Source organism: Cucurbita pepo, chromosome 12, assembly GCF_057944985.1.
Source record: "Cucurbita pepo subsp. pepo isolate OVF chromosome 12, ASM5794498v1, whole genome shotgun sequence".
NCBI classification, from domain to species: Eukaryota; Viridiplantae; Streptophyta; class Magnoliopsida; order Cucurbitales; family Cucurbitaceae; genus Cucurbita; species Cucurbita pepo.
Genome location: NC_141809.1, coordinates 14069173 through 14085410, shown reverse-complemented (window position 1 = coordinate 14085410; position 16238 = coordinate 14069173). Strand labels below are relative to the sequence as shown.

Genomic DNA, 16238 nt, shown 5'->3' with positions numbered 1-16238 from the left:
TCATGGCTAATTTAGGGAATGATCATGCGTTTATAATAAAAAAAATACTCTAGCTTATGCTCAAAATGGACAATATCATACCATTGTAGAGAATCGTGTTCGTCTAACATGGTACCAGAGTCATGCCCTAAACTTAGTCATGTCAATAGAATCCTCAAATGTCGAACAAAGAACTCCAAAAGAAAGAGGAGTCGAGGCTCCTCGAAGGCATGGTAAAAAATGACTAAGACTCCAAAAGAAAAGGAGTCGCCCCTCGACTAAGGGGAGGCCTGCTTTGTTCGAGGGGAGGTGTTGGATGATGAAAGTCACACGGCTAATTTAGGGAATCATCATGCGTTTATAATCCAATAATATTATCTACAGGATCAGACTTTTTAGGGGAAGCCCAAAGCAAAGTCATGAGAACTTATGCTCAAAGTGGATAATATCATACCATTGTGGAGAATCGTGTTCGTCTAACAATGACGTAGCTTATTCTCAATTAAATAGACATCTCTCAACTAAAAATTTATTTTAAAATAAATTTAGTAAGCTTTTATCAGGCGAGATTTATTAAATATATATTTAATTTATCCATTATAAAATACCATTCCTCTTTTAACTTATTTAAAATTTAGAACGGATTTGGGTTAAACCGACCAGAGAAACCCGGGAATTGAGCCGACAAAACAAAACCGAACTTCTGCAGTTGAGGTTGGATACATTAGCCGGTCGGTTCAAACCGAACCAATCGAGTTAAGCGGGCGGTCGAACCCAAAACAAATGGAACCGGTATTCAAGAAGCAGTGGCATTTTCGTATTATTCTTGAACTTTAGGGTCTCATTTTAAGGTAAAGAGACTACTACAGTCATGCCCTAGCGTCTCTCAGTTCCGTTTCTTCTTCCACCCGCCCATTACATTGCAGCTTCATTTTTCCGTCTATTTTGGCCCTAGCTGTTGCTGCTCTGCTCTTCGTATTCAATTTCTGCGGGGAATTGGTTGATATTCAAAAAAGAACGCTTCGCGTGGGTCGTTTGTTAAGTTATTCTTGCAGAAGATATTTGCCGAGGTAAATTTTGTCATCTAAATCCAATTTTTTCATTTTGAATTACTCGCCTTCCACCGAGTGAAATCTGAATTTCATTTTCATGTTTTTGTATTCTTCTTTTGGTTGGTTGTTAACCATGGAATTGGAACTGGAACTTTCCAAATTGAATTTCGCCTCTAATATTTGAAGTCGGTTCTGGATTGTGGTTTTTAGTTTTAGAGCATGTAAAAGAAAAGAACGAGAAGGCATTCTTTAGATCATGGTGCTACTGGTTTCTGAAATTGATTGGTTGCTGTTTTAGTTAATTAGATTGTTGATTGGAGGATATAATGTACTCCTCGTATGAATTTGTGTGAACATATGGATGGATAGATAGATAGATGTCAATAAGTTGTCAAGGAACTTGTAGAATTTTAGCGTATCTTTAGATTTCATGAAACCTTATGGAAGACTAAAAACGTTGACGTTAGGATCCAGGAATCTTAGTTCCAAGTGTTCCATTATCTTCTTGTTCCAAACAATTTTCTTGGCTTCAAATATATGTTTCTATGGAAGTATCAGTGTGGTTATGAGATTCAATTATTGGGAGGATTGGTAGAGCAATAGTGATTCCTTTTGGCCTTCCTACGGTAGAGATTTATTAGTCTAATAATTCCCGCATTTCACGTTTCATTTTCTTTGTTGGGGGTGTCCTCATCTTCTAGCTTGCCTTCTAGAAGGCCCTCATGTGATATCCCACGTTGGTCGGGGAGGAGAACGAAAGAACGAAACACCCTTTATAAGAGTGTGGAAACCTTTCCCTAGTAGATGCGTTTTAAAGCCTTGAGGGGAAGCCCGGGAAAGCCCAAAAATGACACTATCTGCTTGTGGTGAGCTTGGACCGTTATAAATGGTATCAGAACTAGACACCGGGTGATGTGCCACCGAGGAGGCCCTTCCTCGAAGGGATGGGGTAGACACGAGGCGGTGTGCCAGTAAGGATGTTGGACCCTGAAGGGGGGTGGATTTGGTGGGGTCCCAAATCGATTGAATAAAGGAACGAGTGCCGGCGAGGACGCTGGGCCCTGAAGGGGGGTGGATTGTGATATCCCACATTGGTTGGGGAGGAGAACGAAACATTTTTTATAGTGTGAAAACCTTTCCCTAGTAGACGCGTTTTAAAGCCTTGAGGGGAAGCTCGAAAGGGAAAGCCCAAATAGGACAATATCTGCTAGCGGTGGGCTTGGGCCGTTATACCTTCTCTGATGTGATTTAGACTTCTGTGATGTGATTTAGAGACGCTTGAGCATTCGTCCCTATTTTCCAGTCAAAAGATGCATTTAAGATTAGAAGCAAGGATGCATTTCAGGCAAATACATGATTAACTAGCAGTAAGGGGCTATTTGACATAACAAGTTCAGCAGTCACCAAATAAATAAAACTAAGTAATAAATAAAACTAACTATTGTTACTAAAGGAATTCCTACACACAAAATTATTCAACTTCTCTGTAGGAACTAGGAAGTAGTAGTAGTAAACATCAGCTCACAATATTTCAAAATTGAAACATTTTCTAATTCGTACTTCCTAATCTGCTTTGTCAAGGGAAATAAACATAACAACAAAGGAGCTGTCCATCAATTGTTAACTCTCAGTTAGCCCCGCTTCCCCCAAATTTTTAATTCATCATTGCATAATGAAACCATTTACAATTCAGTTCCCTACCCCACCACACCACGCCCACAAGGCCTCAACTTCCACATTTACAAGTAGCTTAAACGTTCAATTCTTCTTGTTAATTTGTGGTCAGAACGCACTTACTGGAGCTATATTTTTTAGACTAATCAGCTATTTAATAACTTGAGGAAGTTGAATTGAAGCTTTTGATGGGTGTTACATACTCTGTTTTTTCTTTTCTCTTTTATGTATCAGGAATATGGAAGTCACTCAGCAAATAGAGGACACATCATCTGAAACTGTCTCAGATACAGCAGCTCAAGAGAATCATGAGACTCGTGATGAAATGCTTTCAAGACATAGGTAAATAAAAATTTGACACTTCGTCTTGCATCTTTGGCTTTTCATCTTGCTGCATGTGGTATTTAATGTATTTGAATTATATATTTTTATTCACCATCACCCCACAGAAGGGTTGGCTACTTGATATATAGTTCCAGCTTGATTTTCATAGTCTTCAAATGTTCATCAGAACTTTAGGATTGTAATCATCTGGGGCAATACATTAAAAACATATCAAGATCCAGCCTCTATTGATTAACTTGATTTTTGTAAGTCTTAAAAAGCTCACTAGATCTTTACGCTCTTTAAGTCTACCAGGCAGCAGTTCAACTGCAATTGCTCAATTTATACATATTTTGCTATGTTCAATTGCCCCAGAAAGGAAGCTTATAGGATAACATATAATTACTTCAGTATGAGCACGTGTCTAAGACATATTAATATGAAACAAAGGGCTTTATCATGATTTATGCCTCGGTACAATTGGTGATAAAGTTTACTTTTGCGTTTCAACTGCATGGAGTATTGTTAACATTTTGCGTCTGTAGTGCTCATAGAATTTGTATTTATTGTTATTCATATTGTTGTGCAATTACTTCACCTGTATGCAGGAAAGAAATATCACAGTTACAGAACAAAGAAATCGAACTTAAAAAGGCAGCTGCTAGAGGTAGCAAAGCTGAACAAAAAATGAAGAAAAAGCAGGTGGAGGAAGAGATATCTCAACTTTCTGCAAAGCTAAAAAAGAAGCATACTGAAGAACTTGCGTCCTTGGGCTTCAGTGACAGTAATGGAAATGAAAAAAACAATATCGAGAATCTAGTGAAGGCCATAGCTGGAGTATCTACGACAGTTCAGTCCGATCACTCGAAGCCAAGCAAAAGCACGAGACGGAGGGAGAAGAGGGCTCAACAGGAGGCAGAAAGAGACCGAAGAATTGAAGAGGAACAGAGCAACATTGTGAGTGATAGAATGGTTGAGAATGAACAATTGGAAAAGAAGCTTGGACCTCTTGGTTTGACTGTTAACGAAATCAAGCCAGATGGGCATTGCCTATACAGAGCAGTCGAAAGCCAGCTAGCCCTCCTTTCAGGAGGTTCATCTCCATACAATTACCAAGAACTTCGTGAAATGGTAGCAGCTTACATGAGAGACCATTCAACTGATTACATGCCATTTTTCCTCTCAGACAACATTGTAGAAGGTAATTCCGATGTTTCGATGGCTGAAAGGTTCGAAAACTACTGCAAGGAAATCGAGTCAACAGCAGCATGGGGTGGGCAGCTGGAACTTGGTGCTTTAACCCATTGCCTTAAAAAACATATCATGATATTTTCAGGATGCTTCCCTGATGTGGAAATGGGGAAGGAATACAAGTCAGACGGCGTACTAAACTCAAGCATTAGGCTGTCATACCATAAGCATGCCTTCGGACTTGGAGAGCACTACAATTCTGTGGTTCCTGTATGACCAGATGAGGGTATATCATGAAGGGCCACTTTACTTTGGCATTTATTCTGCCATATCTTGAGCCTTGAGTCTGTACCCAAAGGACAAGAGGTGTGGTAAAATATATAATGTTCTTTTTGTTTCCTTCCATAGATATTTAGTCTTCCTCACATTTATTCTTCGATTAGCCGAATCAAGTTCTCCTGGTTATAACAACACTTTCATGGGCTGTTATCTGTTGTTTTTTTTTTTCTTATGCTACACAGGATTTTACTGGATTGAATGCAAATTTCCTCACTCATATGGAGTATATCTCAATTACCCAAAGAAATGGCTTTGAGTGATTAATGTTATAGTTTAAGAAGTTACTCTTGACAACCTGATTATCATTGATTCAAATCTCAAAACATACATGTTCTAGGCTCATTGTCTAGTTTTGATCTTATTTCATAAACACAACATCAATAAAAGCAATCAACCAATAGTTGAGCTTGAGCTTGCAAATATGAAAGATGTGGAACCTAAAACCCCTTGATGCAGAAAAGCTAAAGAAAAGGTACCTCATCTAAAAATTGAGAACAAGAAGATATGTTCTAACTGTTCACATCAAGCTCTTGGAATAAGAAAACACCAAGAACAATACCACTTGGCCAACAGAGAGAGGGAGGGAGAGAGAGAGAGAGAGAGAGAGAGAGAGAGAGAGAGGGGCTCTCTCTCATGCAAGAAGATTCTATGCCTTAATTGGGAATTTTTGTTATTCCTGATCTCATAAATTATCTTGACAGTTCCTGCTGAAAAGATTTGCAGACTATTTTCATTTGCCCTTTCAATGAAACAAGAGACAATTGAAGGATAAGTCATGTCATCCTAGCTAATGGGTAATTCCTCCCTTGGAATTCATTCCAATTTTCATTTGGGCTGACATGGAATTGTAATCACAAAAACAAGGAACCTTTACAACCTTTTAACTCTCAAATCAAAACTTAAGAATCTTTATCTTGGCCTTGGCAAAATCTTCAATACCTTCTCCTTTAGATCACAAATTTTGTATCAATTTTCATGTTTGTAACAATAGGCTTATAAAATTTTAACTAAATATCTAATCAATCTTTGAACTTAACAAATTGTGTCTAACAAATTTCTAGCATATTCAACCTATTTTCAAAATTATCAAATCTATTCAACTTAAAATTGAAATGATCAATCCAACACATCATAGCTATTACATAGCTATTAGGTCACTTAACTTCTTTTTACATATAGACTCAAATTCTAAATTTGAATCATGTAGCCAACAAAAAGAGAGAAAAGAGTATCATAAAATTTTAATGTCATCTATTACCATGCTAAATCATCACTAGGACTAACTTTTTATATAAGTTTTTATAAATTTAATCACCAATTAAATTCGCAGCACATATGTTTTTATCAGAATATAGAAGCATTTACCGACAGGTGATGCAAAAGGCGAGAGCCAAGAAGATCATTTGGTGGGACCTTCATTTGGTCATCTCCTTCATGTACGGCTGCTAGGAAGATTACCTTTACCAAAGCATCTTTATTCTCCAAGATCTGGCTTTTTCCAGCCTTTCCCAGCATTGTTTTGTTTACAAATGGCTGCCAAATCTTGCACAGGAAAAAAGTAAAATCCAAAACTTCTTTAGAATTGGATAAGCCTCAACAAGCTCTTATCTCCAACTAAGAAGATACTCCAAAATATGTTAGGCCAAGCCAAGTTCAGCAATGTGAAAATGACAAGGAAATAGAGAGAAAAACAGAATAAAAAGTACAAAACAAAAACAAATATAATGAAATGTTAACAATAAATGCCAAATAAGAAGCCTTCACCTATTAAACAAATGGTAAATTCCAATATTCTTAATGGCTAAAACTAGAAGAAATGGCTCCAGAATTTCACCAATCTTTCACTCATTCCTCCAACTTTGATTTGTGCATTAAGTGTCTCTACATTTTTCCATGAGACTGCACCTTGTCATTATCAAATATCAAGTGTCATGAATGGTATTTTAAAAATCTGCTTACACAGCTACCTGCATTACTAAAAGGAAAAACCGGGCAGAGATTCTGATATTCCAACTTGCAGAAAATGAACAGACAACCCTATGACATGAAATTCCACCTCAGTATAAATAGAACAAAGTAGGAGCTTAACACTCATCAACAAAAAAAGAAAAACCAAGCTTCCTTCTTAACAGAAAGATCACATTTCCAAGAGCCATGGATATGAATGCAGTGAAAGGGTTGGTGGCCGAGAAGCCAGTAGTGATCTTCAGTAGAAGCCAATGCTCGATGAGCTATACAGTAAAGACACTCATATCAAGCTTTGGGGCTAATCCTACAGTGTATGAGCTTGATGAGATACCCAATGGGCATCAGATTGAGACACTGCTGCTTCAACTAGGATGCGAGCCATGTGTGCCTGTTGTGTTCATTGGGCAGAAGTTAATTGGTGGTGCCAGAGAGCTCATGAGCCTGCAGGTCAGGAACGAGCTTATGCCATTGCTCATGAGTGCCAGAGCTATATGGGTTTGAAACAAAAGCTGTAAATTCAGCACAAAACTCTTGAGAAATATGCTGATAATACACGTTTTCTCGTTTTTACTTCATTTCTTCTTCTTTTTCTCCTTTTTCTACTTTGTTGGTTGGTTTGGGGACTCTTGACTCTATTTTGACTTCCAAAGTTAAGAATTGATAGCAGTTTTTACCCTCTTGTTCTTCATATAACACACGCTGATCATGCTAAATAAAGAGGGGATCCCTATAGCATTTACAAGAGACACAATGAATCAAAATGGCTCGTGTTTTCTTTCTCCAATAAATGCTCTTCTGCACCTTTAGAAACGTAGCATGTAATAAAACATATTATGGAAGTAAAAGAAAAATGAGAGTGGAAATAAGCTTGGTTTCATATGACACTAGTGACTTTGGGAATAAGAACTACAACCACCCATGACAACTTGACAAGTACCTCAGCAATAAGAACTCCCTTCCTTCTCCCATTTAAGAGTTTTTAAAAGATCCCAGAACAGTCATCCCCACCTTTTAGCTCATATTTACACCTTTGTATCCCAAATTTGCTACAAAGGTGTAAATAGTTGCTAAGATCCCAAATTTCAGAGAAGTCTTGGAAATCTAGAAGGAAAGGAAGTAACAATATGGGATATTATGTCAAAGTTAATAACAGCAAGGAGACTAACATGAGGCTCTTTTTCTTTTTTTCTTTTTTGCTAAACCACTCAAAGGGAACAGACTAAACAGAGAAGGAAAAGGAGTAAGAATTTCCAACTTTAGTAAGAAAATGTGTTCTTACCCTAAAAGCACTACCAAACGCTAATGAAAACATTTTTCTTCTCAATCATTCAAGATTGCCTTGGATGACACTGAGCTCCATTGGATTAGTGGGAAGTATTTTCACAAGACAAAAAAACTTGAAGAGAAAAAAGAATGCCAAAGATGAAAGGGAGCAATGGATGAACAGTTGGGAGGAAGAAAGTAGAAACCAAATGAGGCTCTTCATGTGCTAACCCATTACAGAATTCTTATAGTTTTAGAAAAGTGAACTCGATGGTAGTATGCAATTTACAGACAAAAGTTTTAGAAAAAACTACCATACATTCAAGTTCTCTCCAAAATGAAGATCGAAGTCCCTAGTTCTTTCCTACAAAACAACTAAATAGTTCCCTCCCTTACATCACACTCCTAATCACTGTCTTCCCCCATGTGTCCTATCACTACATTCTGTTATTAACAGAAATTACAGAGGAAAAGATCTACATGTTCTTCTTCTATGGCTGATATACACTTCATTCCCACCATGTTTGGATGGTCCATAAAACTTTCTTCAAACGATTGTCAAACACCCTGGAGGTTCATTATCGTTATCAGTTTCATATTCTTTAGTACAAGTTTACTTCAAGTTTAGTGAAAGTCACTATTTATTCTAATTTTTGTTGAGAGTTTCATTAAGAAATTACACAAACATGTCTTTCAATATCACTATGGAAACAGTTTCTTTCCTAGACATGATTACTAGAAATATTGCTTTATTTTAAAATACTTGAATTCCTCCGCCAATTATTTACTGCTTCCCGAACAGTGGATTGTGCCTAGCGCATCTCCTCAGCAGAAAACTTGTGTTCAATAATTCCCAAAGGTCCAGGTTGCAAAACCCTTATGACAGTTTCCATCTCTTGCTCCAGTTGCCTATACAAAGGAAAGGAAAGCATTAGGAGATGTCCAGAAACAATTAGATAAGTTGTAAAGTTAAGGCTATTGTGCACTTTCTAGACTAAGAGTTAAAAGCTACTCCACACTTGAATCAGTATTCACTTACTCGAAACAATTCTAAAAAGCTCCCTCATCATCTTAAAATATAGGTTAGATAGGAAACAAGAATTTTCAATAGGCTACTTCTTTAAAGCAAACATCTTACTGGGGTAACATGGAACATATCCGCTAAACACTGAGTGCGACCTGTAGTTAGAACAGGGACTCGAGAAGAACCATAAAACACATCTAATATGTCATCAAAACTAAATACATTGAACATACTAAAATCATAGTTTCACATCAAAAATAAAAAATAAAAAAACAAGTTCATTTTGATCCTTATACTTTCTAAGATACAATTTTGATACTTGTACTTTCAATAAATCTTAAATTTAACCCCTATAAGATTTTGGAAACATATTGACACAATGCATTGCATAAAATTATTACTATTATTATTCAATCAATTTCAATAAAATTTAAGTTTGAATGACTAAATTTAAGATTTATTCAAAAGTATCCGAACTCAAATTAAATATTTGAAAGTAAAAGCAACTAACATTGAACAAGTCTCAAAACTATCCAAACCAAAATGTTGTTTAAACCGATAGATAAATCATATTATTGCAACAAAAGCCATCAACGATTTCTCAATCAAACTATTTAGCACCTCTAAGAAGTAAAAGAAGCCACCAAAACTCTAACAAAAGCTACCAAAATGAAGAAAAAAAAATGCAGAGACATCGACATAAAACTGTTGTAAACACTGAGATCACTTCAGTCTCCATGGCATCCTTACGACGAAGGTTGAAATAATCACTTCTTGTTCCTAAGATCTTACATTCACATAAAGTTTTCAGCAACCAACGATGGTAAGAATCGCTAGAAACCAGTTATGAGAGATTACCTGAACAGGCCGGAGAAGGGGATGGATTTTCCCAGTCGAGAAAATGAGAGAGGCATATCTGAGGACTGAGCTTCTTGTATTGTGTCACGCGCGCGCTGAGTGGCAGCTTATATAATGCAACGGCGAACGACGTCGTTTGGATTTTGGTCATTTTAAAAAACGAAATGGCTGAGGATCGAACCCGTGTAACATTTTACCATTTTTTTTAATGTTGTTTTTATTCAATTAATTATTTTTAATTTTTGAAATAAAAACAGAATTTTTAGCTAATAATCTCCTTTTTCTAATATTTAATACCAACTTTTAGAAACTATCACTTCATTTGGCTTTTACGAAGAAAATCAAAATAATTGATGGCATCCATTAAAAATTTAATTAATTAAAAAAACAAATATATATATATATATATATATGAGGAACGTAAGTTCAAACACAATCACTTCCACATGAAACATAAGCCATGGGATGTCAATTGCTTTGTCCCTTCTGTCTTATTCTCATTATGACAAATATAAGATGATGTTATTATTATTAAACTATATATGGGTCTCTATTTTGTATTAAATTTAATGTAATTTTGTAATAATATTTTCATTTTGTATGGTATGTATTTGATATGATATTGATGGAGAGCTTAATCGTCAAATGATTCAATCTAACCTGAACGCACTCGATTGTAAACTTTTGATCTAGTGGTTGTCTTGAGTCGGGACCTTTAACTTGTATGCAAAATTCAAAGCAGTCGTGAGTCTGGTTTAGAGTATTGTGAAACAATTCAATCCATAATCAATTTGGATATGAGAGCATCGTGTAACAGTCCAAGCTACTGCTAATAAATATTTTGTTCGTTTTGACTTGTTACGCATTATCGTCAGCCTCACGATTTTAAAACATGTTCAATAGGGAGAGGTTTCCAAACTCTCATAAATGATACTTTGTGCCCCTCTCGATGTGGGATCTCGCACATTGAGAGGACTTTATCTGGTACGAGAGGACTAAAAAGGACACACATTCTACGATAAACAGATCAATACCAAGACTAACCCACCAAAAAAGAAAGAGAAAAAAAAAAAAGCAACAAAGGGATTGGGATGAACAATAGCAACAGCCAGAATCAACACTCAGTAACTATCAACCTCACTGGATTATACTATACACACTCACTTTCACTGATCAAAGTTCATTAGATTCATCGTCATGAAATCGAATGTCGCCTTCTCTTTTGAAACGGGAACCGGTTTTCGGAACTGTTCTTCGTCCCGAACGGTTTGATGCTGTTCATCCTGAAAAGAACATTGAGCTTACACAACTTCTTGGTGAATGATTTGAATAGCTTGTTTGCAGGATGAGACTTTACAAGCTCCTGCTTCATAGAAACATGATCCTTTTCCAGGTCAGTCAGCCTCATTCTCATTCGAGCAACTTCGAGTTTCAGCTCACGGTTCTCTCTTCTAACCGATGCGTAATTGTCTCGTGGAGATATGGCTCCACTTCCGGCGCCACTGCTCGATCGTAGAGGAAATTGGCTGCCATTGGATGACCCGAAAAAGAACTGATTGTGGCTGCCATTCATTGCATTCCTCAACCTGATCTGCTCAAAGTAGAGCACTTGTACTGCCATCTGCACAGGTAGCCTTTCATTTTGTGCAGCATGGCTACATGCTTCTTGAGATAGCTTCTGACAGTCGATGGTTTTGCAAAGGCGGTAACGCTCGGAGTCTTTGATGTTCGGATGAACCTGTGAAGGATTATAAGAACATTATACTGCGAAATTGCAACAGAGGAGACAAGTGAGAGAGATGCTTACTTTGAGGTAGATATCTACAGCTCTGTACAAGGCATCGCTTACCGCCCGAGCATGATCAGGCAGTAGTTCTGCTAATGCTATGAACTTCGATGGCATCAAGTTCGAGTCAAGTGCAACTTCTGCTAAATAATTATCCAATAGTTTAGAAACCTTGAGAATCGCGCTTTGTTTAGGTGAACCAGGATTGTCGAAATCACACATCGTTTCACTTTCATCTCTCAAGTGACAATCGTCGTCGTCGTCGTCCTCATCCAAGTTTAGAAAGATGGAGAAAATCCTCACTACTGAATCTGTATCATACATGCTGCTATGGCTGCTCCCACGAGTGATTGAAGGAATTAAAATGTCCTCAAGAATAGCTTGGTCCAATTGCAAGCCCATCCGTCGCTCCAAGTCCGACCTGCAAGAAGTCGAAGCCGAAGCAGTAATTGCTGTTTTCAACAAGCTCGAGAGAAAGACCATGGGAACCGGGCTCTTCCGAGACTGCGTCGGTAACAAGCTAACAATTGGCTCCACAATCACCCGCTGTTTCTTTTGCAGTTCCAAATTTAAGGAACTTCCCTTCACCAAATGATGGTCCCTGATAACAAGGCCTTGAAGAGAGTTATGAGCATAGTTTATCAAAATCTTGCTGATCATATCCTGTTTTAAACCCTTTGACTTCACGGCCGATAAAACCCGTTGGAAGATATCGAGATTGAGCATGCTTAGTGACTTCCCCCACCAATCCGATGGCGTTTCGGGTTCAATGTTAAGAGCAGTTTTAGAGGGATAGTTATGATCTAACTTTAGTAAGCCAGAAGTCAGCTGCTCTTTGCAAGCATTGCTAGCAATGGCATTGATAAGTCTGCTTACCAGATTGATCTCTTCTGACAAAGGTAATAAACTTTCGCAACGATGAAGAACAGATATCGAGTTCGATATGTTCGAAAATACCGTCTCCTTTAGGTATGTTTCAGTTCTGGTTTCCAAGTTTCTGTCTGCAAACTCTTCAGTCATCTCCAAGTAATGAGAAGCACAACGCAGCATGGCAACATTTGATAATGTAATCTCAACATTTATATCGTAACAGAACTTTGCAGTTAGTTCAAATGCCTCAGGCCCTCCAGGAATAGTAGAGAGGTTAACCCTGGAAGTTTTTGAATCTTTCGCTTCCAACAGTAATTTTCGAATCTTTCCGCTCCGAGAAACTAAAGGAAACTGCAAAATATCGATAATTGTAACGGTAAGAGCGGAGCTGCTCGTTCGATCACCCATTTCCTTCAACTTCTACAAGATTCGTTTTCGTTTTTCAAACAAAGCAAGAAAAACTATACACAGTTACAGTTGGTTCATAAGTTAATGCAATGTTCTAGGTGAATCTTTCTTGAAATTTCTATTATCTAAGCAACAAACCAGAACTAGAAGCATTATCAATCGTAATATCCCATATTGATGTTGGATTGCACTAGAAAAATCAGATCGAGTTAAGCTAGATGAATGTAAATCATAGAATTCGATTTCAAAAGATAACCGAACCCGATTTTCCTTACCTTATGAAGTGCAAAGCTTGAGCTTCCAACTTCGATCACGAGATCACTGGCGACATCAGAAATCGGCCTGCAATTTATCAACTGGTTAGAATGATAACAAAAAGAGAAGAATCATTCGAACGAATAAGCAAATCGAGCATACATGCTTGTTACTTGTTAGTGTTGGCAGGGACCTTGCAAGATTATCACCAGCCAAATAAAATTAAAAAGAAAACTTTCTGTTTGCATGAAAGAAGTGACAGGATTTTATCTACACCTCAAAATTATGGACAAGAACACTAGATTACATATTATCGAACAGAGTGGCCCATTCTGAAAAGGATGGATCTATTATTAAAGACGAAGGAAACTGATAAACAGTAAAAAGTTAAGATCTTGACTTATGGTTATCAAAATGGACCAACTTAGTATATAGAACATATCAACAGTATTCAAATGATTAGAGATAACCATTGGCCATAGGCGCATTATGGTTTAAGAGATCGATGAATATCATCTAATAGAATGTAAAGCCATAAAATATGTCATCCTGCGTCAAATGTTGTACAATTTCCGTCCTTTTGTGAGAAACAAGAGATAGAAAAACTCAAAATTAATTGATGATAAAGCAGCAAATGAAGACAGAAATCAGCCCCAAGCCTCGTGAACTTGTCCTGTGGGCTCAAGATGTTCAAGGTGGTCAACCTCAAAGGTATGGATTATTGTTATTTTCTACTGTTTAGTGTTTTCTTCCACACTTTTGAAGCTCTGTGAACCAGAGCTTAGCTTGATAGAAAAATTACAGTCTAGAGAATGAGATGTTTTATACCATTCCAGAAAAGCATTATCTCCTCAGAGGGTTAAAAGGGGGAAAACACGAAAGTTCAGCAAAAAAAGAATGGGAGACCCCACATCGATTGGGGAGGAGAACGAATCATTCTTTATAAGGGTGTAAACTAGAGGCGTTTTAAAAACCTTGAGGGGAAACATGAAAGTAAAAGCCCAAAGAGGACAATATCTGCTAGCGGTGAGCTTGGACTGTTACGAATGGTATCAGAGCCAGACATTGGGCGGTGTGCTAGCGAGGAGGCTAAGCCCGAAGGGGGGTGGACATGAGGCGGTGTATCAGCAAGGATAATGGGCCCCAAAGGGGAGTGGATTGGGGGGTCCCACGTTGATTGGAGGAGAAGGGAACGAGTGCCAGCGAGGACGCTGGTCCTGAAGGGGGGTGAATCGTGAGATCCCACGTTGATTGGAGAGGAGAACGAAGCATTCTTTATGAGGGTGTTAAAATATCTCCCTAGTATACACATTTTAAAAACCTTGAGGAGAAGCTCAAAAGGGTAAACACAAAGAAGGCAATATCTGCTAGTGATGAGTTTAGTCTGTTACACGTCCTAGAGCAAGATAGAGAATCCACCCTGCCACACATATCAAGACGTTTAATAGCTTATAATAAGCTTGTAAGAATGAAGTTCAGCAAAACGTGAAAAAGGAGTCCTCTAATTTTCACCTATCCTGCCATTGCTAACTTCCCAACTCAGATCACTCTACATTATTTCTAGCCACAGCATGCCATTAGTTTCACTCGGTCTGTCTCTTAGTGAAGGGAGCTGACAATCCTACTCTGTTATTTCCATGAAAACACATTCAAGCATTGATTTCCAAATCCCAACACTCCTAAAGATCACCACTATTTCAATTCCACAACAGAACACTCATCATTCCAGATTCTCAAACAGCCAAACACTCTCTCAAGCAATTCATCAAACACATAGCAGGCAATACAAAAAAACCCACTCAGAAAAACAGGAATCAAGAGTTAGTTCAAGAGATTACCACTCAGTCGCATGCCTTATGCTCGAACTCGACCGCAACGATCTCTTCCCAGACATACTCGTCTTCAACTCCGCAACAGTGACAACCCCCATTCTCAAAAACACAAAAAATTCAAACCCAACTAAGAAACCCGTCTCAGAAATCGAAACCCACTTCAAATTACACGAACAAAATCGATTGCGGGACATCGAACGCCCTGCATATCCTTCTCCTCCACTGCGAATCGAGAGCTTTTTGTGAGAAAAAAAAACGGGGATGGAGTGAAGGGAAAGTTACATGAACTCATGCAAGATTGAAGGGGATGTGATGACTTCGGAAAGCATTAGTTTAATGAGTAGTTATAATGGTAAAGTCAAGATCGAGGAAAAGAAAAGGCAAAAACAGAGAAGTTAAACGAAATCGCCATTACATTTGCAACTTTTTCTTCATTTGTTTTATAAGCATGGCTCCGTTTTTGTTTGCTTGGAGAAACTGTAATCATGGCGATTGAAAGCCACCCACGAAAAAGTTACCTTTTAAAAACAAAAATAATTTTTTTTTTTATTCTTTTCTATTTTTTAAAATAAATTTTAATAAAAAAAATAAAATAAAATCCAGATTTTTTAAATTTACCCGTTGTAGTTTTTGAAAGTTAGTTACACTCTTATTTTCAAAAAGATACTTTTTGGATTATTTTAATGTCTTTTTATGTACAATAATTTGTTTTTTAAAAATAAATTAAAATTATATTCGTTAATTTAATAATAAGTTAATAAACAATATACAAATTATTATTTTAGTGATTTATACACTTAATTCTTTAATTAAAATAAATAAATAAATTTGATTTTTATTGAATTTTTTAGTCTTTTGGAATTATATTCCATTCACACGTAAATCTTATTGTATTCGGGTCCTAACTTTAAAAAATTAAAAAAAAAATTAAAAAATCATTTTTTATATTTCAAAATAATTCCTTTTAATTATTTTTATGTTGCATTTTTAAATTTTGTTTGTTTTAATATTGTATTTTTATTTTGGTTTATTTTAGTATAATGTTTTTAATTAAATAGCGCAGTGATTAAAAATAGTTGACGAGGTGACCAGAATCAATCTTGACTATGGTTTAGCATCGAGTTTCGAGAGTCTGACTATCATTCAACCCACTTTTTTTTTAGAGTTTATCCTCGAAATCGAATAAGGTTGTTTTTATTGAATTATTTATTTTGATTTACAAATTACAAATATCACAATTGATTACATAATTTCGTGTATAAATAATAATTGCATGAATTTATTGTTGCTCATAATCGTTATTCTTTTTAGTTTATTTATATATTTAAAAAAAATTATTAGTTTTATTTTCGTAATGATACAAATTAAATGAACAAATAATATCATAACGTTAGATTTTCAGTATAATAATTTCA

The 16238-nt window shown here is 36.7% G+C and overlaps 3 protein-coding genes and 1 pseudogene across 5 annotated transcripts; 2 read left to right on the top strand and 2 right to left on the bottom strand.

The window, feature by feature from the left end:
* Positions 1-859: 859 nt before the first annotated feature.
* Positions 860-4776, top strand: LOC111807033 (OVARIAN TUMOR DOMAIN-containing deubiquitinating enzyme 5). Its single transcript, XM_023692601.2, has 3 exons — positions 860-1049; positions 2940-3047; positions 3638-4776. Exons 2-3 carry the CDS (start codon positions 2944-2946, stop codon positions 4494-4496), a joined length of 963 nt encoding a protein of 320 aa, XP_023548369.2. The 5' UTR covers positions 860-1049; positions 2940-2943; the 3' UTR covers positions 4497-4776.
* A 1768-nt stretch (positions 4777-6544) lies between these two features.
* Positions 6545-7203, top strand: LOC111807034 (monothiol glutaredoxin-S1). The gene has a single exon (XM_087129155.1). It carries the CDS (start codon positions 6714-6716, stop codon positions 7026-7028), a length of 315 nt encoding a protein of 104 aa, XP_086985281.1. The 5' UTR covers positions 6545-6713; the 3' UTR covers positions 7029-7203.
* A 1142-nt stretch (positions 7204-8345) lies between these two features.
* On the bottom strand, positions 8346-9752 carry LOC111807035 (uncharacterized; annotated as a pseudogene). The gene is made up of 2 exons (XR_002816900.2): positions 9673-9752; positions 8346-8699 (listed from the first exon to the last, which is right to left on the bottom strand). The product of XR_002816900.2 is annotated as an uncharacterized LOC111807035 (transcript).
* Positions 9753-10737: 985 nt separating this feature from the next.
* LOC111807636 (BTB/POZ domain-containing protein At1g03010) lies at positions 10738-15323 on the bottom strand. Of its 2 annotated transcripts, XM_023693439.2 has the most exons (5): positions 15239-15323; positions 14830-15045; positions 13012-13078; positions 11480-12679; positions 10738-11410 (listed from the first exon to the last, which is right to left on the bottom strand). In XM_023693439.2, the coding sequence occupies exons 1-5, from the start codon at positions 15271-15273 to the stop codon at positions 10868-10870; spliced, it is 2061 nt and encodes a 686-aa protein (XP_023549207.2). In that variant the 5' UTR covers positions 15274-15323; the 3' UTR covers positions 10738-10867. The 2 variants fall into 2 exon arrangements, with proteins under 2 accessions (XP_023549207.2, XP_023549208.2); XM_023693440.2 differs by lacking the exons at positions 14830-15045; positions 15239-15323 and adding an exon at positions 13154-13301.
* Positions 15324-16238: the final 915 nt, after the last annotated feature.